Source organism: Mytilus edulis, chromosome 10 (genome assembly GCF_963676685.1).
Source record: "Mytilus edulis chromosome 10, xbMytEdul2.2, whole genome shotgun sequence".
NCBI classification, from domain to species: Eukaryota; Metazoa; Mollusca; class Bivalvia; order Mytilida; family Mytilidae; genus Mytilus; species Mytilus edulis.
The window spans coordinates 5,799,036-5,823,721 of NC_092353.1; the positions used below are offsets into that span (position 1 = coordinate 5,799,036).

The following is a 24,686-nucleotide window of genomic DNA, read 5'->3' on the forward strand; positions in this document are numbered from 1 at the left end:
TGCCCCTCTTTTATAAAAGTGGATTCAACAAGCAGTAAATATTTCGATATAAGAATTCAGTTTTGGTTTATATTTCGACTTTTAAATTCAAGCTAAGATACAAACAAATATCAAATATGTTTCAGATGTTACTTTGTCACAAATTTTAAGTGGCTGTATTGATGCTCAATCTAAACCTATATTTGCTATGAAGTATCACCAATACAACCTTAATTGGAATATTAAGACTGAAAACAAGTGAGGGCTCTTCTATGATAGACAAAAACCATACAAATGCTAATATTGTGAAGATTTCGGTCATTTTGACATTTTAAATGAGTTAACGAAGTAAGTATCTGATGTATATGCACTGTATTATAAATCCCATATTTATGTTGTAAAAGTAGTCTACTTTGCAATTAATAGCTAAAATTTACATGTATAACACATTTGAAAAATGCTATATTTTAGAGCCAAAAAGTGGTTTACCGTGCCTACTCCTTCAAAATTCGGACCTCTTTAACATATTTTTTGAAGCGCATAACCTAACCCGTACCCTAAGAACATTTAAAAGTTATTTGTTATGTTTTCAGTTTTTGCAAGAACAATTTGAATTAAAGTTATCGAAATGCATTTAACACAGGCTTTCCAAATGTCATTTAATGTAGTGTGTCTTTTCTGACTTGTCATCATTCCAATTAAACGAAAACAAAACCCAAAGTTACAAAATATAACCGATCTACATAAAAGTAAATACATTACCTACAATAGATGTAAGACAATTGGTTGTGCGATGTTCTTTACTGACCATGTAAATTTAAAGCTTGGTATGTACAAATTTTATTATCATTGCAATGCACGATATAAGACTGAATCTAAGTTAAACTTTTTACTTGGTAATTATATGTTTTTCTATGTATCTATTAGTCGGAATGTTATAAATATTAACTATTCAATCAGTAACCAAATATGGTGTAAACAAGGTTAGAACATTTTCGAGATAATTCTAGAATATACTTATCTTTTTATATACCATATTTGGTCACTAACGGTATGTGTATTGTTTCAAATAATGAAATGTTTTTAAAACCGGATCCTTAATTGCAAATTGTCGCTAGTAACACTTTTAAATGTTCAGTTGAAAGTTTTTTTCGGAAGTCTCTGTTCTTTACAAATTGTCAAGTGGGAAAGGTTGACAAGTTCAATTTAATATATAAAAGAAAGCACATATAGGTCGATTTCGTCGGTATTTTTTTATGTGATGTTTTTGCTACCACAGTTCTGTTTAACATTTGGTGATAATAATAAAATCAAAACGTGAACATTTTAATGATTGATATTAGAAAATACGATTTAAAAATTTCCTATTTATAATTTACAAACACATTTTTATCTTCACAGTTTAAATATTCTATTTAAATTCTGTTAAAGCATACACTTTCTGTAGCTCTACCTTTGCAAAGTAGAAAGGCCAGTTTGCTTCTTAGTTCTAACGACTTTTCTGGATTTAAGCTTACTAGGCAGGGACCCTCAAATGAAAGAAGAATCCAAAATCCTATATAATAAATTCTTCAAACAGGTCAACAGCTGTCGTATTTTCCAATCCTAGTCATTATAGTAGAAAATTCTTAACTTTATGTCTCAAACAGTTGATTTCAATACTCAGTCATCGGTGTCAATCAGATGTAGTTTTTTTAACAATCTAACAGATCTACTCCAAAAAAATCCGCCACGATCTTTATGATTTCAGTTAAAAACATTAAGGGACATATAACAGATCCCTCTTAGTAATTATATAAAAATCATATAATGTTTTGTTACTGTTTCAAAAAGGTTTTTTTAATAGCCCATTATAGGAAATTACAAAAAAAAAAGTCAGTAAAAGCTTCTCAAAGCACTAGCTTGCTCTACCTTCTAGTATTCATGGAAGAGTCCTATTTCAAGGCAATTTTCCCTCAAGTATGTTTTTGGACTCAATCCAATGAGAATATTTCATGTTTTCAATATTTTCATGAAATAACATAAGTGTTTTGCATGTTAAAATTTTTGCATAATTGATAGAGGGGATCACATTTTTTTTGGATGTTTTTACGGGGGGGGGATCACATTTTTTTCGGATGTTTTTACGGGGGGGGATCAAATAAAAATATTGAAATATTATGGAGCGGGGGGGGGGGGTCAAGAAAAATTCATATGTTCGATTTCAAAATGACCAGCCCCCACTCCCAGGTAAACAATGATAAGTCCCTTAGCCTCTCGTATTTGTCATACTACACGTTTCAATTTAATTTAATTCGAATAAAAGCGGCTGCATACATTTTAATCTTATTAACTTCTTTAAGAAAAAGAAACTTCAAACCACGGCTTTCTTTTTGAAAAAAATAATGGCATATTTTATCAGTGAAAACCTTTTCAATGGGATCTCCATTTCTGTTTTAATGACTAATAAAAGTACTCGACTTCTGATAAAAAATAAGCAATGTTTACATAATTTTTTTTTATTGAAATCTTATTACTTGTTAATGGTTAAAACTTCACAAGATGTTTCATTCAAATTTACTTGTTGAATAAAGCTTTTGGACAGGTGTTCTCTCTTTGACACATTCCCGATTTCTAATCTCAATGTTATCTGTTGAAATGCTCCGATGAGAAAGAATACTTCATTTAGTAGTACTTATCGCCATGATTAAATAATGATACTAGTCATTTTAAAGTTCATGGTTCGAAATTAGTAAACAACACATATCGAATTTTAACAATTGCAAGTGATACGCAAGTTCTTATGATAACGGAGCTTGACAAAGTAATGTCGTAAAATATATGACATGCTCAATTTATCTATATAAATTTATAGATATTTTATAAAAATAAGGAAGTGTTTTCTGCATCCATAAGAGTTTTTATTTACTCATAAAAGTAGAGGATAATTCATTTTTCCTTGATGGGTATATTTAAAATGAACTAATTACTACTGATTGGTAAAATTTCTCTAATAAGAACAAAACATGTAACCAGCATATCGTTCATTAGCTATTAGATATTGAAAGAAACATGTATACCAAATTATTGAGTGTACTCAAATATGTACTCATGAAAAGGGTAAAAAAATCAGAGAGAAACTCAAGCAAAGCCATTATATCAGACACAGACAAGGAACAGTAAAACTTCAGCTATTGAAAAGTAAGCATTCATTGAGGAAAGCAAAACTGTCTGGTGAACTTCAGCTCCACTTAATAGTTCATTGTTCAGGTTGATCATGAAACACATATTAGTTTAAACCTTTTGTAATTGATTTTTAGACTATAAATATATTCACTAGGCTATATTCTATGATATATACTGAAGCAATTCATAATCTCTCCAGTAAAACCTATCATACAAAACGCTTATTTTCTTTGATGTATGTCTTATGTATGTCTAATGTCATATCTTGAATAGCACACAGAAACATAACCTGCACCCTGATATCAGAGAGATCAACGAACAGCCTCGAAATGGAATTTGGCAAAGTTTCAAATTCAATTATTAATTTAGTAAAACATAATATATCCGTTGGAAAGAGCTACAATATTTTGATGTAATATATTTAATCTTTCCCCGGAATTAATATTCCTATAAACAAAATAATGTTAGTTTCGATTTGCAAAAGAACAAATGAGAGGAAAACGTGATTTCAATCGACGAATGATTATGTAACACCCACCTACCTGTTTCCGTTATCATGTAATCATGTTATCATTTGAATCGTATGAAAGCCAGTTGTAAATCTCTTATCTTATTAACATGGCCTCATCATCTCAATATGTGATTCTGCAAATAAAATGGTGACAAAATTAATTTGAATTGAAGCATGATAACAAAAAGATGCAATGCCTATTAGACATGTTTATGCAGATAATGTTGCAATTTTCGCCTACTGAAACCAAGGTCTCTTATAGCCAGAACTCTGATAAAGTATTTACTGTTCTGGGAAAACAAAACAATGGATATTCTACAGACGAAAAGAATAATATAATTTTTAGAACAAAAACACAATATTTAAAGTAGTAGGTGCAATATGTTATGAATACCCAACAGAAACAAAAGGACATAGAAGTTAGCAAGGTCACCGTACGGGTTCAAAGAATGCACAAAACCCATTCCGTATTTTAAGTTAATATGGACCTAACACCAAAGCATGCATGACAACTCATTGTGTGTGTAATAAAAAGAATAATAGATAACACGTTATTAAGTTTAGTCAGTACTTTGATATTTAAATATTATCGTAATTTAAGCTTACTATTTGTATTTTTAAGTAGGTCTATTTATTCAAACAGTTGATTTCTATTGACATGATTCACACAGAAGTCGGTGAAGTGATATACGTATTCATGTGATAAGGAAGAATTTACAAACAGATTCTTGACGATCTACTTTACAACGACACAAAAAGACAATAGGTTGGATGTATAAGTACCAAGCCACGTCATAAGGGTTTAATCAAAATTATAACAAACAGTAAAGGTTAAAATTTACAAGGACAAACAAAGGGATATTTATCACGTAATCAAGATGATAAATAAAGTTAGTACCTAGAATCTATACTTCACGACCATCATGTATAATTTGTGACACGGAATATTTATCAACTAGGTCTTTGTATCTTCCAGGTACTTTATTTTAGAAATAGAACGAGACGATCTTTGACATAAACTTGGTTCTTCAACTTTCTGTTCAGACATTGATGACGTTTATACTATCTGAGTAGCAGTGCTTAGGACGCACCAAATTTATGAGGTGTTATTTTCATTTGCTAACGCTATGTCAAAACCAATGTTGGTGGCTAATTGTCCCTGTAATATAAGCTCAGTTGTCAGTGCTTATGTACTAACAAGATTTATAATTTATATTATGTTATTTTGACAAAATGGCATTTTAGCTTAAAATGAATCAACGGGTTTCTTACGTCATAAGTGATATCACAAATTAATTTCATATACTAAATGTTCATACTTCACATTTTACCAATCATTAATAATTGTCTTCGACTTCATAAACTATGATTGTTTATTTTCCTACCAATGCACTGAGACTGATTAAATGCTATTTTATCAGAGAAGTAACATAGTTTGTTACACATTATGCTAACCGCACATTGCATTTTGTAAATAAAAATCTGTCAATCTAATTTTTAAATCCGGGTTTGTGGTTTTGTTTTTGACTCCTATGCAAGAGAACGTAACTTTTTTGTTAGTCAATTAATTTATTTTGACCTCCAGTCTTTGATCTCTCTTTTGTTTTATAGAAATCACCAGTCACACGATTAATCACATCGAGTTGTGAGTCTCCTAACGAAATGCATGCAGAAATCATTTGTACAAATGTCAGATCTACACCAAAAGACACGTTAAACCATGATACTGTTATAGTGACTATATTTACTTATAAAACCATAATAATTAAAACGTATATAGCATAATTAGCATATGGGTTTTTGTTAAAGTAAAGTGCACGACTGAACGAATCAATTTACGAATCTATATATAAAAAAATACTAAGCGTGATAATAATGTACTACGAAATGAAGGCCATATGACTTATAAATAGTTCAAATATGCTTATAAACAGAAAAAAATCGCCTATGACTTTCAACAGACAATATTGCCTATTATATGAGTATGCTTGTTTCAACAACGTGCCGTACATATTAAAGATTGACGGTATTTGATTCTTTCAAAATAAATAATTGTATACTTACAATGCATATAATACCATACTACACTTACAGCAACTGCATAACTTTTCAGGATAAACGAAAAATTTAATCCGTTAACGTTATTATACAACTTTTAAAATTTGAAAGTTGTTTTAGCATGATTGATAATTATCTGAAATAGCCATTAATAGAAAAAACTGTATATCATAGACCGAATATACACACCTACGTATACAATACCATTGATAAATAAAAATATTTCCGGTTTCGAGTAGGCATGGTAGGAGAACGCTGTGATTTAAAATCTGTAATCTTTATTAATAATATGAACATTAAAAGTCCCCAATAGTTGATATGCAATTTTATATAGATGTCTAGACACTGTCTGATAATTTGGAATATTATGGTCAGTATGTGACATCTTTAAAAGAAAAGAATAAAAAATACTGTATTATTCTGTATTATTCTTAATAAACGGACGCAAACGTTAGTAAAATACCAATTAAACAAGTAAGTATCTAACTCTCTAGACATTAGTTTTCCCAATCGTATGATCTAAAAGATGGTTAGGTTTAAAGTAGGCCAAATCTAATTTTTGTAAATTGCGAGCCTTCATTAATACATACCATTTACTAACGATCTGGATAGTATTTTTTTTCTAGCTTAAATGAATATGTATCGGTTTCAAAACGATCATGTTATAAAATAATGTTACAATTTTAGAACTTCATGTATATATAGAAGTAGAAGTTGTATTTCCATTAAGTGGGCTGACAGGTAGCAAAATACAATTTAAGAGATTACAATATGAAAAGAAATAACTCTATTCTAGTATACATACAAAGATCATAAAAAGCAGTTTCAATTGAATATAATGCACTACACACTATAATGTACATTCAAAAGTAATTCCCTCCTTCCCAGGTACACCTCAATATGAAAAAGTTCCTAATTAAAATAATTTTGCAATTTATATATTGGATGTTTAATTTGTCTGTAAAAACAACGAAGGGCCGGTATTGCATGTGAAGGTGAGAGATCTACGCACATAGTACACATGGATGTAAGAAGCTAGTTTTATAATTATATTATAAGCAAATGCACTAACCTGGCATGTAATTCTTGTACCTATTGTAAGATGACCTCACTTCAGGCACCAAAGAGCGGTGTTAAATGACTAGCCCAAGTTTCCTTGGTATGAAATAGAATAATACTTAAATATAATGCATACGACGGATGTAACATGTGGAGCAGGATCTGCCTAACCTGCCGGAGTACTTGATACACCCCGAGTTTTCGGTGGGGTTCGTGTTGATTATTCTTTAGTTTTCAATGTTGTGTTTTGTGTACTATTGTTTGTCTGTTTGTCTTTTTTAGTTTTTAGCCATGGCGATGTCAGTTTATGTCTGATCTATGAGTTTGACTGTCCCTCTGGAACCTTTCGCTCCTCTTTTTTAAGGCAATAATTCTGATTATCAATGATCAAATTAATAATGAAGGTATGTTATATTTCTTTAAGAATCAAGGTAAGCACCATCCCATCCAAGTGTCTGATGAAGAGAAACTAGATTTATATTTTGACTTCACTATCAAATCACAAACAGATATCAATATACCAACATTATAATGTAGCCATATTAGTTTTGGGCTTTTTGTGCTTAAAGGGAAACCAGTGCGCTATATATATATAAATGTGCAGATTAAAAAGTGTCATGATAACTGTCGCTATAAAAATCATATTCCGTCTCCTTATTTATAAATAACAGTGTAAAACTGCAACACAACAAAGTCATTTGCTACAATTTACAAATTTACCTTTGTACTGTATCTTCTCCGCGCTATCATCATAGTGAACTAAAAGTTATTTTGTTTCGCCACTAAAGTGTTCTTGTGTATAAATTGAAAATACTATATCCTAAGCACATCCTTAACGAATATTACTATTGGTACTTTCAACCTATGCACTCGAATAATAACGAATCATATTCAACATGTTTCAACCCAACCAAAATGCAATTGTCGTATACATGTTGGAAGGTTATATAGCCATATAACCAGGTTCAATCCAACTTTTTTCTTGCATAAGAAAATGTCTGTACCAAGTCAGTAATATGACAGTTGTTATCCATTCGTTTGATTTGTTTAAGCTTTGAATTTCGCCATTTGATAAGAACTTTCTGTTTTGAATTTTCCTCGTAGTTCGGTATTTTTATAATTTGACTTTTTTATGTGTCTGTTCCAAGTCAGGAACCTGTATTTCAGTTTTTGTCTTTTGTTCATGTTTGTCATGTTTATTTGTCATATATTGTTTAATATGAGTTCGGCAGTAAGGTTTTAAATAGAGTTGTTTTATGTGGGGCCCTTTTATAGCCGACTATACGATACGGTTTTTTTCCTAATTATTGAAGGCGGTACAGATGCCAATAATTACTTATATCGCGTCATTTGAACTTTTATCTCATTGACAATCATACAACATATCCTTATTAGGGTGAATAGTCCGGTAAATATATCGATAAGCCACAGGAAAACACATTGTTTTGAAATCTGTTCGGTCCACAGTACGTACACAGAAATTAGTACAGTTCATTGGTGGGTATCGTCAACAAACATAGCGTGCAATTTATACATTGATCACGAAAGTATTGAACACGGTCTATTCGATAATCTAAATATATATCGGAACCAATTGTTTCCAGTCATAGTTTAGAATAAAATTATATAGACAGCATATTATAATGTATGTGTTGCATGACATTTAAAGAGTGGTGGTGGTAGTATATGTCATACATTGATTTCTTCTGAAGTTTTTTTTTAAGTGTACTTCTTGCCCACCAATTATCCGACTTTGGTTCTTAAAGTAGACAAACCACATTTAAAAAAAATAAATTTATTTCAATTATAAGCAAATACTTTGTTAGGCGTCAGTATGGTATTACAAAAATTCATAATTATTACATGATAAAACATTACAATTATATAATCATTAAATACATAGTTAAACATCATTAGTATCTCCTGTTTTGATATTGATCCATAAAAAAAAGTTAACAAGACCTATTAGCTTTCTGTTTTTTGTAATTTTCCATTAAGTCCTTATCTTTAAATGTCGATCCTCTCTTTGGTTTAACTGTCATATTTTAATGTTCTACTCATTTTGTTTATATCTATCTGTCTTCTAAACATGTTGACACGCTTGCAGGAAAATATTTATTCAAAAATATGACTGAGTTATTGGCAACAACAAACTAATTCAATTGCATGCAATTCCTTACATATTAACGATATCATTTCTGGTAGCAACACTTGTAGTAGGAATGTTTAGTTTTACAGAAATGATGATCAATCGTTGAATTAGACACTATTTCTTTGACAGGTTGATTTGTGTTTTTGAGATATCAAAGATATGTTTCGCTTTACAATATGGATACTCTGAGTAGAAAACCTGATGGAATTACGTTCTAGATTCCTAATAATGTTCACTTTAGTTGACATACACCCATTGTTAACTGCTTTAATTCAAAACGAGGATCACGGTTTGAGTTAGCATAGTAACATGTTCAGTGATTAGTGCAACTCAAAGATAGTTTACTGTGAAAACTCACCCAGGTGCATAGCATACAATTTAAACGCACGTTTCTTCTCCTTTTTGGGAGATTGAGAATTCAAAACATACAGATTTATTATTATAAAAAGACTTTTGAAATGACTAAAAAGTAAAACAACAAATAACAAACTCCGAGGAAAATTCCAAACGGAAAGTGCATAAGCAAATGGCCAAATCAAAAGCTCAAACATATCGAACGACTAGATACCAACTCTTATATTGGTGACTTGGAACATGCATGCATGTTCTGATGTATAAAATAATGTATTAAAATCATTTCTGTCACTTTTGCCATATTGATTTATAAATATCATCTCTTATTAAAGTGTAACTAAGTTATCCTTTAGAAGATGAAAATCCAGAAAAGCGCATCGGACACATGCCATTATTAAAACGTGTTGTTTCCATTCTATGCTGTCAATTCGAACTTATCATACTATAACAATGATTTTATTTCACTAAAAATCCTGGCATCTTAGCAAAATTGTGCTGCTACATATCTAACATAAGCGACATCTGAGCGATAGTATTAGTGGGTATGCACAATATAGTGTAAAGAACATATGCATGTACAAACAGATTGAACATTGCTTTTCTTTTTCATGGTCTGAAATAACATCTACTTGACGAAATTTACAGCTGAAATTGTTTAAGTAAACATATTACAGTTATATACACTCAACATAAACAACGTATTTAAAATACTAAATTCATATATAGTCATATATAATAAGAAGTAAAGTCATTTTAACAATAGTATTGTTTCAAAACGATCGTCTTCTTTACAAACGAAATCGACAATAACAAGAAGGCTGTAGGCTGTTCTTTACTTTGATATACCAATAACAGTGATCAACTATCTAAAACAAAATAATGTTTAAATAAAGATTTGATAAATTACATGTGTTTTCACAAAAACTTTTTGATAATTGATTAAATTTTGTAGTGACAAGAATAAAACAAAATAAAAATTCAAAACAAATGTCACTAGAGTTTTAGTCGTTTCATTTCGTCAAATTTTTATGGTATATATGCAAGAATTCAGCATACTAAAATATATATCTCTAGACCTTACACAATCAACAGCACATAATATATAAATGGGAATGTGTTAAAGCGACAACAGCCTAAGACCACCAATATTAGCGGCAAACCATCGCTCTTCATTAGTGTGATTTTCGCGGTTCGGAGTACTGTTTCGAGTCCCAAATATATTTTTTACATGAAACAAAATACAAATTATAAGAAAAGAAAGAATGATAATACAACTATTGCTAACAGAGGTAACCTTGGTCAATTCTTTGAATTCGATTAAAATGTATGCATATTCAAGTCTGTATCTTTGTCTGAGTGTTCAAATGTTAACTTACCATTGCTTTCTTCTTCGTATCTCTTCTCATTACGCAGAACTTCATGCAAATCCTCAAACGAAAAGTTGTGTCGATCTATACATAAAAAGAAATTTATACTTCATGGAAAATTCCAACAATTGCACACGTTAAAACATATCGATATGTCAACATAACATAAACACGTTTTAAATAGGAATTTATTTTAAGTTAAATCATTAATCGAACAAAATATATTGACAAAAATCTGCATTCTACATTTGGCAAAATCTGTCTTTATTGTTTTCTCTATTTACCTTTTTACAATTATCTACCAGCGACAAATTGTTTGACAAATGTATTGCCAAACAGGACCACAAGTAACCTAGTGTTAATGAACCAAAACTTTCAATTGTTTGGAAACCATTGATTATATAAAGTCTGTGGGTTTTTTTTCATGTGGCACCGATATTGTCTTGTTTATCTAGTAAGATCGAAAACAAGTGGCAGTAAAGACTTTAAATTGATTATGATATCCAGGCAAACAAAAAACAAAAACAAAAATAATGAATATGTCCCATAATGTATACATTGTACATACATAAGCTCGTTTGCAGGGATTGCGATATTCACGATTTAGGTCAATGCAAGATTATTGTCCATGTTTTTGTTGAGAAGTTATTACACAGGATTAAAATAATAATCACCCATGTTTAATAATAATACAACTGATAACATATTTGCGTCATTTCTTTTTTTGATAAATTACCTTAGACATGTCACTGTTCTATTCATTGTATAATGAAATTACGTACTTGTTGAGATTAAATGTTGGATTGCATTATCTATTCTTTCTGGTATAAAACCTTTCTCAATCAGACGAGAAGTAAAACGATTTCTGGCAGTGTACACATTTTGTTCTGAAAAATTGTATGATAATTGATAACTATAGTTTTAATTTATTAATTTGTTTTAAGAAATCTCAACTGCCTTATGAAACAAAGCAAACATACAAATAACAATAACGATTCGGAAGAATTGAAGGAGTATCTAAACGTCGCATATTTGTCATCTTTCCGTTAACTGCTTGTTAACATTGAAATAACACACTTGGTAATATTAAGTGCTTTTTTAGTTTAAATAAAAATTTGTTTAATATGTGACTAAAGTGGGGATAATTCATTTGCATCATATAAGGGGAAAACTAAAAAAATAAATCGAAACATCAGTAAATCATTAAAAAGACGACAGTTTATCTAAACTAGACATTTTTCGCTTTTTTTGTGGTTTTTGTAGCGGTTACAAACCAATGTATCAAAATCATTTGAATTTTATATTGTATATAACACTTTAAATTTGTACTTGCTAATGATGGAGTGTTTACCGTTTGCAAGATGAAGCATCTGACCTTCTGTAATTTCCTCAGGTGGACGTGTGTTGTGCCAATTGAGATGACTAAACGCATTGTTCCTAATTTCCGGGGAATGCATATTTGAAAGATAACGTTGACGTGAATTGTGTACTCTGAATTGGTTCTCCCCAGTTACCAGTATAATGTCTGCATCATCATAACTGCTTTGTTCTGCAGTTGGAAATAAATCAGCATCAGTCACGTTTTCGTTATCACCAACATCCGAAACTCCAGTTGTAGTACAATCATCAATATTCTCAAAACAATGAATTCTTGAATTTACCAAGTTTCTACTTTCAAGTCTAGTTATATGATTTGTTTGCGTTTGTACTGGAGCTCCTGAAGTATTAGTAGGATTGGAGATTCTTGGATCAACATGTACAATATCGGATGTTCTAAGCAGTCCATTTTGAGCTGGGAAGGTGTTGCTAACATGACTCGAAGATATTCTAGGGTGTTCATCTGGCAAACGACGTTGAACGAAGTCTTGTTCTGACACATCGGTGAAACTATGAGCACTGGAAATGATAATAGGGGCTGATGCAGTTGCGGATAGTGGGTTGCTTACAGCTTCAACTGAAGATGATGCTGTCAAAGGTCGTTCATAGTGAGAGCTCATAGACATCTGACTATTGCCAGATCTTTCTCTTGAGGTAGAACGCAAGTCAACATAATCTGCTTCATCATGTGAAAAGGAGAATGGAGCAAGTTGTCGGTTTCTTTCAAAATTACTGAAAGATGCAGAACTCAAAGCCTGGTTAGTATTAGGGTGGTCTTCATATAAACAAAGGGAACTGTTTTCACTCTCAGCTGTATCTGTCAGGACTGAAAAATAATTTAATGGTTCAGATTCGTCTAAATCTGGTAGTGATTCTAATTGAGTGTTGTTATTATCAACGGAATCTTGTTCGTTCGTTTCTACGCCGTTGTCGTTCCATGTAAAAATAGGGACGACGCAAACAGTATATACACGTTGTAATAATGCAGTATCAGTTGTTGGTAGGCTACTGAATTCTTGTATTGGGAAGGAGAAAAACACATAATCGTAATATCCCTTTTGGTAATTGAAGTGAATTACAATCTATAAGTAAAAAAAAACAGTTGGTGATTTTGTGAATCTCATAGTGAGCAGGGTTTATTGTTGTAGAATATGTGAATGTTATTGAGACATATTATATATGATATTGTAGATTACAGAAAAATGAAGATGCTGTTCTATTTTAAACGCGTTCATGAAGCAAAATTGTCTATTTTGCTGCGTTACTACTTTAAATTTAAGCTAAACAAAAGATTTTGTTAGAAAGATCTACTTATATACATTATATTAATTTAAAACAAGGTTTTTTATTCAATTTTAATTACATCTATGGTTACAAATAACAAGATTGTGTTTTTCAACTGTAAATTTAATAATAATAGTAATATATGAAGACTACACAATAACAGTAAATCACGATAATACATAACATTCTAGTTTGCCACAGTAGCAGAGTACGTAATTTGTTTCATTAAAAATTTTATAAAGAGAATGCCGAAATATTGAAACAAAGAAGCTTGAAAATCAATATTTTTGTCGTAATAGAATAGTGGGTTTGGTTGGGATATGCTGAAGGGATTGAACCTTAAGTTTCCATACAATATTAAAATAGTTATTTATTTTATGATAAAAAAAAATCAAAATAGGAAAATGGGGTTTTATTGCAAATGAGACAACTCTCCACCAGGAACCAAATAACATCGACTTTAACAACAATTGGTCACTTTACGGCCTTCTGAACAATGATCACAATTCTTATCGCATTGTCAGTTATAAAAGTATAAACAATGACAAATGTAAAAAATTTAAACGAGAAAACGAAAGGCCTGATTAATGTACAAAACATTGAACGAAATTCAAATATGATTTACAAGAACAAACAACTACCACTGAATTACATACTCCTGACTTAGTACAGTCACATACAGAATGTTGCGGGGTTAAAGACGCATGATGGAACCAACACCTTTCTATAACTATTACTACAAGTATGACCTGCTTGAAAACCAGTAAACTAAACTCATTTCGTCTTTATTTATATACTGAACAACCTGATTGTTCTGTGTTGAAAACGATTTTTGAGTTTACTAAAAGACAATTGACATGAGAGCAAATTTTGATTCGACATAAAATTTGCTCGAACGGTCTATAATTTATTCGTCTAAACATTCTGTGTCAAATGGAGATTCAATATCACCTACCATATGAAAATGGCGAAAGGTACCAAATGAATAGTCAAACTCATTTTTTATTTTGAAAGCTAAAGATTGCAATTGGTTCACACGACTTCCACCAAAACTTTTGTGATCTCAGGTACAGTTGTAAGAAAATCCTAACCCTCGTGTGGCATCCGTCGTGTTGCTCAAGTAAGACGACATTTCGTTATAAGTTTAATTTGATATAGTAAAAAGTCAATTCGTGTCACTTCCCACTTTCTATGTCCATATATTTTTTTAAACGCGACATAGCTAAGATATTCCTGTGAGTGTATCTTACCTTGTACGTCTCTTTCATTCTGTCTGTCGTCTTCAAATTTCTTGCGGATTACGTGTAATGCTTATGAAAGATGGAACTCAAGTATAAAAATACTAAATATTGTTGAAATTTTGGAAACAGCCTCTAAGAAACGTCCAGGCAAAAGCCGATCCCTGCAAATGTGGGTACAATTTACAAAAAGAAACATGTTTATTTTTAAGTACAAAACAGACATAATATATAATTAGGTGATATGATTGCTAAAAGGACACTTTTCAAATAGATATCAAATGATTTGGATGTGAGTACCAATAAACAGACAAACATATGACGTCATTACGCTCAAACCGTTGTATATCATATATACTGTTTGAAATTGTGGTCATGGGAAACATGTATACTAATATGTTATTTTTTTGGGGGAAATGGCTTTAAACCATAAGTACTCTTAGATCGATTCTTAAAGTTTTTACATCTTTTTTTTTTTTTTTTTTTTTATGATTGTTGAATATCAGTAAAATCGTGTCCTTTCCAAGAACTTTATAACAGTTTGCAGTTAAATGATGACTCAATTAAAGCATAAACGCCCACTTGATGAACCCTTATCTGAACGATGTCTTTTCCGAGAAGTTTTTCTCAAATGAGGGTGTTTATATTTTACAAAACATGATTCATCGATACCTATCTGTATCACAAAGGCTATTATATGGTTTGGTTTCATGTGTCGAATCAAGGTTTGTGACTACTACCTGATGTGATTAAGATTTTAGCAATACAACGGCGGGGAATCAGCCCTTCCGGAAGTCTTGAATTAGATCGTAGTTGCTTTTTCAATTGTGTTTTATATCGCATTTTGAGATCACATGAGCTGAAAATTAAAAACTATTCATTTGCAGATCATACATAAACACTAGAAAACATTACGTAATCGAGGTCAAAGTTAATTACCACTCATGTGTATCTAGTGGTTAATGCGTTGGATAAACAAGAAGAATTATTAATATATCATGTATATGTGTGTATAAGAATACTTATATGTTGGCATAAACAATAAAATGATACATTGTTATTTCCTATATTTCGTAATATGAAACTGTATTTATGATACTAAAAGTAGCTTGATTATTTTCCGGGTTGATTTTCATTGGTTTTCCCAGTTTGATAGTGTTTATGAAAGTTGAATGTTTTTGACGGAAATACAAATCTGCTTCATAGAAAAGAGGTAAATGTAAAACGACCATCTATACTATACTAATAATAACGTTTATTTCTTCAATTTAACGTACTAAATGAACAGATGAACATAAGTTTCATGTGGATACGAAACGCTTCATATAAATAATGTGAATGACACACGTTTGTCTCACATGTCTAACTCTTAGTCATAATTTAAATTAAATATCGTTTTATCCTGTATGAATCAACATAGCCTTATAAGGAATACATCTAAATTCATTGTATGGTATTAATGCAAAACCGTTTGAAATACTAAATAAATATGCTAACTACTCTACATATAATATTTGTTTACCTCAAAACAGCTTTCACAGTGGTATTTAAGTATAAATCCTAAGCACCTTGATTGCCGATTTGTTTTTCTGCAGCTTGAAAAACAGAAACTGTTATTTAGTGTGCGTGCGCATAATAATTCTCACTACAATTAGTTTCAGGAAGTATTTGACAAGTGTTTGATACATTTCACAATTCCTTAATGCTATAAATAGCTTTTTGTTTACCTTTCCAATTTCAATTTCAAAATATTTGAAAGTAATATATTTAATTGTTGATGTGTTGTATACTGTTTGATTTATTCAGGGATTTCGTTACCACAAACTACTGAAAACCTTCACTAAATTCCTCCCATGATATAAATATTTAGTGTTTGAGTTTGATTGTACATGTAGAAAATTTATTTCAAACGGGATAGTATATCCTCATTTCTACGGAGATGTTGTTTACCGAGCCTGGAAATTAAAAATAATCCCGGGAAAGATATTCTAAAAAGGTTACAAATTAATCCTTGTAGATATATCTTTGAATATTATTTTTATTGGCAATCATATTGACTGTTATCAGTAGAATAAAAGCAAATTAAATATCATTGGTGTAGATATATGTACATCCATGGTTCAAATTCTCTGTCGACATCTATCTGTATCTTGGCATTGCATGAGGTAATGTTTTCTCAGATTTTTGATGATACATTGCATTGAATTATTAATTATTTAGTCTTAGATGCATTGTTTATTATTTTATTTTTTTTACTTTGAACTAGCTGTCAGTAACTACAAGGACTCTCAGATCTGTACTGGGTATATTTTTGGTGTTGTTCACGTCCACTCTGTTTTTTTATAGTTATTTTTTCTATTTGTACCCACCTACTGAGTAAAGCCTTTTTTCAACTAATATGATATATAATTTGTTGTACTGCTTCACCATTTTCCCAGGTATTTTAATGTTTTGCTAGACTTTCAACAGATCTATGATTTGGTTAATAAAAATGAAATTAAAAAAAAACCAAACATTTCAAATCTACTATACCAACAACAGACATATGTCAAGAAAAATTGCGTCATATTCCTATTTGTTTATTTTTTTACAGGAGCTGAGGTTCATTTTAATTTTTGTTGAAGAAAAAATGACACATTAAGTTGAGATGATGGATCTGATGAAACCGGTTAATGTGCATAATCACTGAAACATACAGAAATGGCGAAAGGTGAACTTGACAACAGAAACAAAAAATTTCAAAACTTTGATTGTATAAAAAATACAACAATCAAAATACATACATAGATTATGTTCTTTATAGCTTGTCTGTGGCTTGGTATATAATAAAAAAGTTGGTGTCTACAGAAACGACGTCGGCACTTAAACTGCTAAATTATATAGGTGACATAATACTTAATCTGCAGTTTATGACAGGAAGATCATGTGGAATTAATGAAGAATATATGATTACAACTGTAAGTATTATTTGTGTTTGATTGGATGGTATTTTCATAGACCTTTTTATTCGTTTTCTATATTATTATATTGTTCTAAACTCTGAAACATTTTAATATAATGATACAAATAGTACATGGTTATGTCTGAATGCCATACATACACTGTGCAACATATTTATCTCATGAAACAAAAATGTTGTGAAATTGTTTTAGTGAGATATTTCTAATTGTCTGTATCTTTGTTTCAGAACAAAAACGATATATCTACTAAATTTTCGAAAGAATTAGTAAAGCATGACCAGGATTCAGGCAATATCAAAGACTTTGAAAAAGGTAACACTGAAACCTTTTTTATGACATTGTTGTAAAAATATACTCTGGCGTCCATCCGTCTCTAAGGATAATACAAAGAAGAACAGCATAAATCCATATATTCGCAGGTCAGATACATAACATTGCTGTCAATTATGGCGGGCACTTCATCCGTATTGTCTTAAATAGGACAAAAAGCAAAAGGAGCATTGAAAATACATCTATCTAAGTAAGAGAGGCATCACCATTGCAAAAATGAAATTCAAACTTTAATAAATAAACTTAAGAGTTCATAAAACGAACTAAGTTTATAGCCGATTATGTTAATTTGTTAAAAACTGTAACAGTCATGTCTGTTTTAGTTGACAGCTTTGATAAGAAGATGTGGTAGTTTGCCAATAGAGCGGTATGGCGATGTCGTCCTCAACGTCGTCGTCCTCCTCCAAAAATATTTGGTTTCCAGAATACCTTAATTATAAGTGTATGTGTATGAATATCTATAAAATTAAACGACAAGATTTCATACTACATGAGAAAGGTTGAGATTGTTTTATTTGTTTTATTATTAAATGCTTGTTAATTTGGGACCAAAATGGCGTCGAAAACGTGCATTTCTCTTGTTTACGCACAACAAAATGAGTATAAAATTGTTGGAATATTGAGGGAAAAATGAAACCAAACAAATTGTGCAGAGCGTTCAGTTCAATTATCATACATTCATGCCATATCCACTTACTAAAACAATTTTTTTTTATACTCGTTCTATATGTTTCATCTGTTAAAATATGAAAAACAGACTTAAATATTCTGATTGAAAATTGTGAAATCTATTAAAAGGAAATGAAGTTCTAGAATGTGTTCAAGATGATGTGAAAGACAGAGACTTCAATAAACTTTATCGTTCTCTATCGACGACAGAATATTCAAAAAGTGTAAGTTAATCTAGCATATTATTTGTGTATTATGAGCGTCAAAATTCAGTTGTAAAAAATAAATTTGACACTGGGATAGAAAAAGTGAAAAACCTCGGTAATGCGTTTCTTTTTTGTGACAGCAATAAACCCAACATACAGATTGCAATGTAATGAGGCAATTTGTTATACATGTGTCGCTCGTGATCTTAAATGACTTATAATTAAAAATTTAGATGTAACATATCTTCTGGTCGGCTGAAAGTTTTTTTGTCTATCAGCTTATAGACATACCTTATTTTTCAGATAACCGTGACGTCATCAACGTGTTTCCTGATTTAATCCTTGAAAATGAAATTAATAATCAATTTATAAGGAATGACTAATATTTGTTCTGCCTTTTTGAAATGACCTCAAATTGGGATGCATACTTTTGAATAAAAGGCTACTTTATTTTTTTTATTTCTTAATAGACAGAAGAATACTACAGTCATTCGTTTAAAATATTAACGGGACAACTTTATGTACAACCTTAAATCTGTGTCCTTTCTACAGATATGTGTACCACAACCTAATGAAAATCAAAATCGTGCCTCTTTGTAAAGCCTACAATATGGGTACTCTCATCGGATCTGCGTTTCCTTGCGTCATGAAATTCAAATCTATAGATGTGCATTATGCCTGTACAGAACGCGACAGGATAAAACGTTTAACACCAAGCCTGAGACCGTGGTGTAATATTACACCATAACAAACTATTAAAATCAGTTGGGAAGGGCTTGACCTCGAGCTCGTCAAATCGACACAAAACAAAAATCAGGTTTCAAAGACTAAAAGACAATAGAACCAGAGTAAGATTAATGAAATGCATTTTACCGCATCAGGGAGTTGTTACTTTAATGACAAATCCCTAAAAAGCGTCTTTATCTGTATAAAGAGACAGTTCTAATGTTCTCTTTTTTTCACTATTGAGCTGTTTTTTTTATTTGAAAATAAATGAAAAAAGAAAGTAGATAATAAGACTGATTAATGTGTCAAAGAAAATAGTATTTTACGTGTTCTGATTTTCAATCTTTTAATTTTGAGAAACTGTTATCATTAAAATTTCTTTGATGACGATTTATAATGTTTGAATGTTAACAAACTATCAATCTTACGGGGCGCTGGGTCATATGCTAATGATACTGTACACTAAAAAATATTACACAAGTCTGAAAGGGTTCAACACCACCAAACAAAAGTAAATTTTTTTTTGTTCGCGGTAGTTGAACTTCTGCATCTGAGACATCATAGCATAACCTGACTAACAAAATCTCTTTTTATATTACAGTGCACGCGTAGGTCTTTAATGAAATGATATAAACGTCACAGAGTGAAAACACAAATATACTGACTGCATAAGTGACTTTATTTACTTTTTAACGTTAAAGATTGTCATGCGTCTTTTCTATTATTTACATTTTTTGCAGGATCCTGGAGACGCAATAATTATTATAAGAATATGTTTAGACGACCCTGATTTTTTGTCGGACTTATATAGAAACGGGAAAATACAAGTAAGGAAAACAAAACGGTCTTATTTTATGACTGCAGGAGGGTTAGAGAATTTCTTCACTGAAAATGATATTGTTTTAGAAGCGAATAACGTGTGTTGGACAATGAGCCAAAATGAAGATCAAATGCGCCAATATTTAAGTGTCGCATCAAGCATGCTATTCGAAATTGATATTCATGAAATTTTCATCGAAACAAGGCGATCGAGTATTATATTGGGTGCACTTTTCCGATGTCGTCCGATAAATACTTTCAATATCAATAGTAATTACCAATCGGTGCAGAAATATGAATTTAGAAATGATAATTACATTTCACCAGAGTCAAATGAAAATCATGACCAAGGAATTGGATATAAATCGAATAAAGATATATCAAAAGATTCAAGCTATGACAAGAGTAAAGACAGGGTTTTTGCTACACATAATGGGCAACATAACAAAATAGGAGAAAATAGATTTCCGAACAGAAATTGTGTAGTAATTAGTAGTGCAAGTGACATAAAACAATATTTAGAAGCTGCTCTTGAACAGGCAAAATTAAGCGGACTTTTAACTCCAACAAATCCCAACGGACCACATATACATTGGCCATCGGGACATCCCTTGCTTCCGTTCAAAGTTCGATTCATAGAAGAACTGGCATATGACAATGAATATATGGAAAGACTTCATTCATTCTTGTTGCAGAAAAATGAGCGAAATAGAAATTGGCCTGATAAAAACATAGTTCGACCCGAGCCTCTTGTAAATGCAGGTTTTAGCTATGAAGGAAACGACGATGAAGTCGTTTGTAAATCCTGTCATTTCAAATCTAAAACAGATAATTGGTTAGATGATGATGACGATTATGCCATTGGTGTTCACCGACAAACACAGAATGACTGCCCCTTTTTAGGAATCTCACATGCGGCTCCTCAATCTAAATCTTTAGAAGAAGGCAATACGGTATCTCCAGAAAACATAAAAAAGGAAACTACGTTTGTTTCTCATTCAAAGCCTTTAATGACAAACATTACACCGAAACCTCAATGCGGCAACACATTTGTTCCGAATGAATTTGCTTTCAGTAACTCTGAATGATATTTCAATAAAAAACGGCTTTAATTAAAATTCTTAAGTTTGGTTCATACTGACTATTCACACTTTACTTAAGAGCAATGATTGAATAACAGCAAACAAAAAAGTCCAATAGTCTGTTTTGTAATTAAAACTATTTTTGAATTGTACCGTCTTTGTTCCTAATTTTAAAATTGATGCTGGGGGAAACACCATCTAAATTGATAATCTAAAATACATGATTTGCTTATGATTGTGATTTAAATTTCTCTCCATTACCATTTTATTTTGCTTCAAATGCTTACACATAACTTTCCGATTTCGCGAAATATTTCATATGAGGAAATCATCCAGGAAAAAACAATTTCTTTTTATTAACTTTCCTAACCTGAACGGTCAAGTGGGCGTTTCTCATCACTTGGCATCCGTCGTCCGTCGTCGTCTTAAGTTTTAGAAAACTCATCTCCTCTGAAACTACTGGACTAAATTCAACCACACTTGGCCACCATCATCACTAGCGTATCTAGTTTAAAAATTGTGTCCGATGACCCCGTCTGTCAACCAACATGGCCGACATGGCTAATCAAAGTGCTGGATAGCACCTATGAAAAGTTTGCAACGGTAGATTGTAATATTTCAAATAGATTGTAAATGTGTAGATTGCGTGGTTAACTTTTTGAAGAAAATTTTTTTATCAAGAAATAATTGTTACTGGATGCTGCTTGGAAGTCTCCCAAACAAAGCTCTCAAAATTAGTCATTCCAACAGTCGCCTGATATTTTGCAAAGTCCAATACAAATTGGTCTGGTCTAGTAAAGTTATATGCACAAGTGACGTCTAGGTATTACACCTGTATGTCGTACAAATCTTCTTGAATTCATGTACAGTAATATTCATGATTTATGGGTGGGGATCTAGACACTTTACAAGTTCTCAAACAGGCAGGAGGTAGGGGTAAGAGTGACCCTAAGGGACTAGCCTTTTATTTCATCTGATTTGTTTTATTATTCCGTACAAGAATATGTGTGGTTTCAGTGTGGGGATTTCGACAGTTTCCAGTTTTCGAAAAAAAAGGGGGTGGATCTTGACTGATTACAAGTTCTCAAAACAGGATGGGGTGGGGTGACACTGAGGGACTCTCCTTATATTTCATTGTATACGTGTTATTGTCCAATACAAGAATATATATGGTTAAGGGGTGGGGATCTCAGCCGTTTAAAAGTTCTCAAACATAAGAGGGTGGGGATGACCCAGAGGGACTCCCACTATATTTCATATGATTTGTTTTGTTGACCCATAAAAGAATATATATGGTTTAGGGGTGGGATTTTGACCGTTTACTAGTTTTCAAAAAGAAGGGTGTGGGGTCACCCCGGTGGACTTCTTCTATATTTCATTTGATTTATTTTATTGTCCCATACAAAAATGTATATGGTTTATGGGTGGGGATCTCAACCGTTTAAAAGTTCTCAAACAACAAGGGGGTGGGAGTGACACCTGGGGACTCGCCTTCAATTTCATTTGATTTGTTTTATTGTCCAGTACAAGAATATATATGGTTATGGGGTGGGGATCTTGACCATTTCCAAGTTCTCAAATAGGAGGGGATGGGGCTGATCCAAAGGGACTCCCATTTTATTTCAATCGATTTGTTTTGATGCCCCCATACAAAAATATATATGGTTTAGCGGTTGGGATCTCAACCATTTACAAATTCTCAAACATGAGGGGGTGGGGCTAACACAAAGGGACTCCCACTTTATTTCATTTGATTTTTTTTGTTGCCCCATACAAAAATATAGATGGTTTAGGGGTGGGGATCTCGACCATTTCCAAGTTCTCAAACATGAGGGGGTGGGGCTGACCAAAAAGGACTTCCAATTTATTACATTTGATTTGTTTTGTTGCCACATACCAAAATATATATGGTTTATGGGTGGGAATCTCAACTGTTTACAAGTTCTTAAACAACAAGGGGGTGGGGGTGACTCCAGGGGACTCGCCTTTTATTTCATTTTATTTGTTTTATTGTACCGTATAAGAATATATATGGTTTAGGGGTGGGAATCATGACTGTTTTTAAGTTCTCAAACATGAGGGGTTGGGTTGGGTGACCCCATGGACTCAACCTAAATTTAATTTGATTTATTTTATGGTCCTGTGATCATTACTGAAAAACATGTGTGTCTGTCACTTACTGTTTTCAAGTTATAGTCATTTGAAAATTAAAAAAAAAAAAATCCCACAAGATTCTACAGTAATTTACTCCCTCCCCCTCAAAATACACCTAAATAGACCCCAAGAAGAAAAATAAATAGAACTGGGCAAAAACTTTTATGAGTCTTAATAGCAAGTAGTATAATTACGAAATTTGTTATAAACCCATTTTGTAATGCCGAATATGTAAAAGGCCGAGTTTATTATAATCCGAATTTGTTGTGGACCGAGATTAGATGAGATACCATGATACTTTCGATACTCTCAGGCTGTTAAGTATTGAATAAACATTTGTAAAAATCGTGGTCAGCGTCGAAAAATGTTCATTCATGAAATATTTTAAACACGGTATTAATTTTCTCTTCAACCGGAGGAAGGTAGGAAACCTTTGAAACCGGGATTATAGTACTCCCGTCTGGAGGCAAACATATATGGATCTGACGCATGTCTGGAGAGTACCGATAAAAGCATAACGTAGAAACTGCTGTCTTGTGTGTGTATTGATTTTACTTTCCGCGAAGCGCAGATCTGCGAAGTATTGTTTGTTCGCCATTTTCAAAATGAAGTTCAATTATTTGATTTATCGATAAAGATTCAGTATATTTTAATTCAAGCTGTATGCCATCAAAATAGGAAAGCTCAAAATTTCAAAAGCATCTTTCTATTATTAGCTTTCAAACACCAGTCCTACATATATAATCTATAAGTAGGACACACTTCCTAAAGTGAGATAACATGTCACTTCCGGTTAGAGGCCGATGACTTAAGAAAGTTTATTGCTATAGAAAGCTATAGCAAACTTTCCAAAAATAGAACATAGGCCTGGGGTAAAATTCAGTTTTTGGCTTATATCTTTTGTTGGGTTGCTGCCCCTGAATTGGTAATTTTAATGAAATTTTGCAGTTTTTGGTTATTATCTTGATTATTATTATTATAGATAGAGATAAACTGTGAACAGCAAAAATGCTCAGTAAAGTAAGATCTACAAATAAGTCAACATCACCAAAATTGTCAGTCGACCCTTTAAGGAGTTATTGACCTTTATAAATCAATTGTTAACAATTTTTCGTAAATTTTTGTAATCTTTTACAAAAATGTTCTTCTCTGAAACTACTAAGACAAATTAATTAAAAAGGCCAGATTCATCATTA

General features: G+C 31.7%; 3 protein-coding genes across 5 annotated transcripts in view; 1 reads left to right on the forward strand and 2 right to left on the reverse strand.

Moving 5' to 3' along the window:
- The window catches only part of LOC139493215 (uncharacterized), a 66,271-nt gene extending 60,317 nt beyond the window's left edge, over positions 1-5,954 (reverse strand). The window contains exons 1-2 of one of the 2 annotated variants that reach the window (XM_071281427.1): positions 5,720-5,954; positions 3,687-3,789 (exon numbers count right to left, since the gene is read on the reverse strand). Coding sequence is in view for 1 of the 2 variants with exons in the window: in XM_071281428.1 (XP_071137529.1) it covers positions 5,720-5,726 (7 nt within the window). In the remaining variant the exon portion in view is untranslated. The remainder of the gene's footprint in view (positions 1-3,686; positions 3,790-5,719) is intronic. The other variant, XM_071281428.1, reaches the window with a different exon arrangement.
- A 2,598-nt stretch (positions 5,955-8,552) lies between these two features.
- Positions 8,553-16,375, reverse strand: LOC139493217 (uncharacterized). The gene is made up of 6 exons (XM_071281433.1): positions 16,067-16,375; positions 14,557-14,708; positions 11,997-13,104; positions 11,428-11,532; positions 10,655-10,729; positions 8,553-10,144 (listed from the first exon to the last, which is right to left on the reverse strand). The coding sequence occupies exons 2-6, from the start codon at positions 14,572-14,574 to the stop codon at positions 10,137-10,139; spliced, it is 1,314 nt and encodes a 437-aa protein (XP_071137534.1). The 5' UTR covers positions 14,575-14,708; positions 16,067-16,375; the 3' UTR covers positions 8,553-10,136.
- On the forward strand, positions 15,656-21,486 carry LOC139493216 (uncharacterized). Of its 2 annotated transcripts, none has more exons than XM_071281432.1 (5): positions 15,656-15,757; positions 17,138-17,501; positions 17,732-17,816; positions 18,633-18,727; positions 20,176-21,486. In XM_071281432.1, the coding sequence occupies exons 2-5, from the start codon at positions 17,454-17,456 to the stop codon at positions 21,340-21,342; spliced, it is 1,395 nt and encodes a 464-aa protein (XP_071137533.1). In that variant the 5' UTR covers positions 15,656-15,757; positions 17,138-17,453; the 3' UTR covers positions 21,343-21,486. The 2 variants fall into 2 exon arrangements, with proteins under 2 accessions (XP_071137533.1, XP_071137531.1); XM_071281430.1 differs by having other exon boundaries at positions 15,664-15,757; positions 17,348-17,501.
- The last annotated feature ends 3,200 nt before the right edge of the window (positions 21,487-24,686 follow it).

Excerpts from the sequence above, each read along its gene's own strand:
- LOC139493217 (XM_071281433.1), bottom strand. Across the intron at positions 11,533-11,996 it reads GATGCTTCATCTTGCAAACG|AACAAAATGTGTACACTGCC; the intron begins GTAAACACTCCA and ends ACAATTTTTCAG. Across the intron at positions 10,730-11,427 it reads CCAACATTTAATCTCAACAA|ATCGACACAACTTTTCGTTT; the intron begins GTACGTAATTTC and ends TTTTATGTATAG.
- LOC139493216 (XM_071281430.1), top strand. The coding sequence starts at position 15,717 with ATGTTTTTGACGGAAATACAAATCTGCTTCATAGAAAAGAG. Across the intron at positions 17,502-17,731 it reads AAGAATATATGATTACAACT|AACAAAAACGATATATCTAC; the intron begins GTAAGTATTATT and ends TCTTTGTTTCAG. Across the intron at positions 17,817-18,632 it reads TATCAAAGACTTTGAAAAAG|GAAATGAAGTTCTAGAATGT; the intron begins GTAACACTGAAA and ends ATCTATTAAAAG.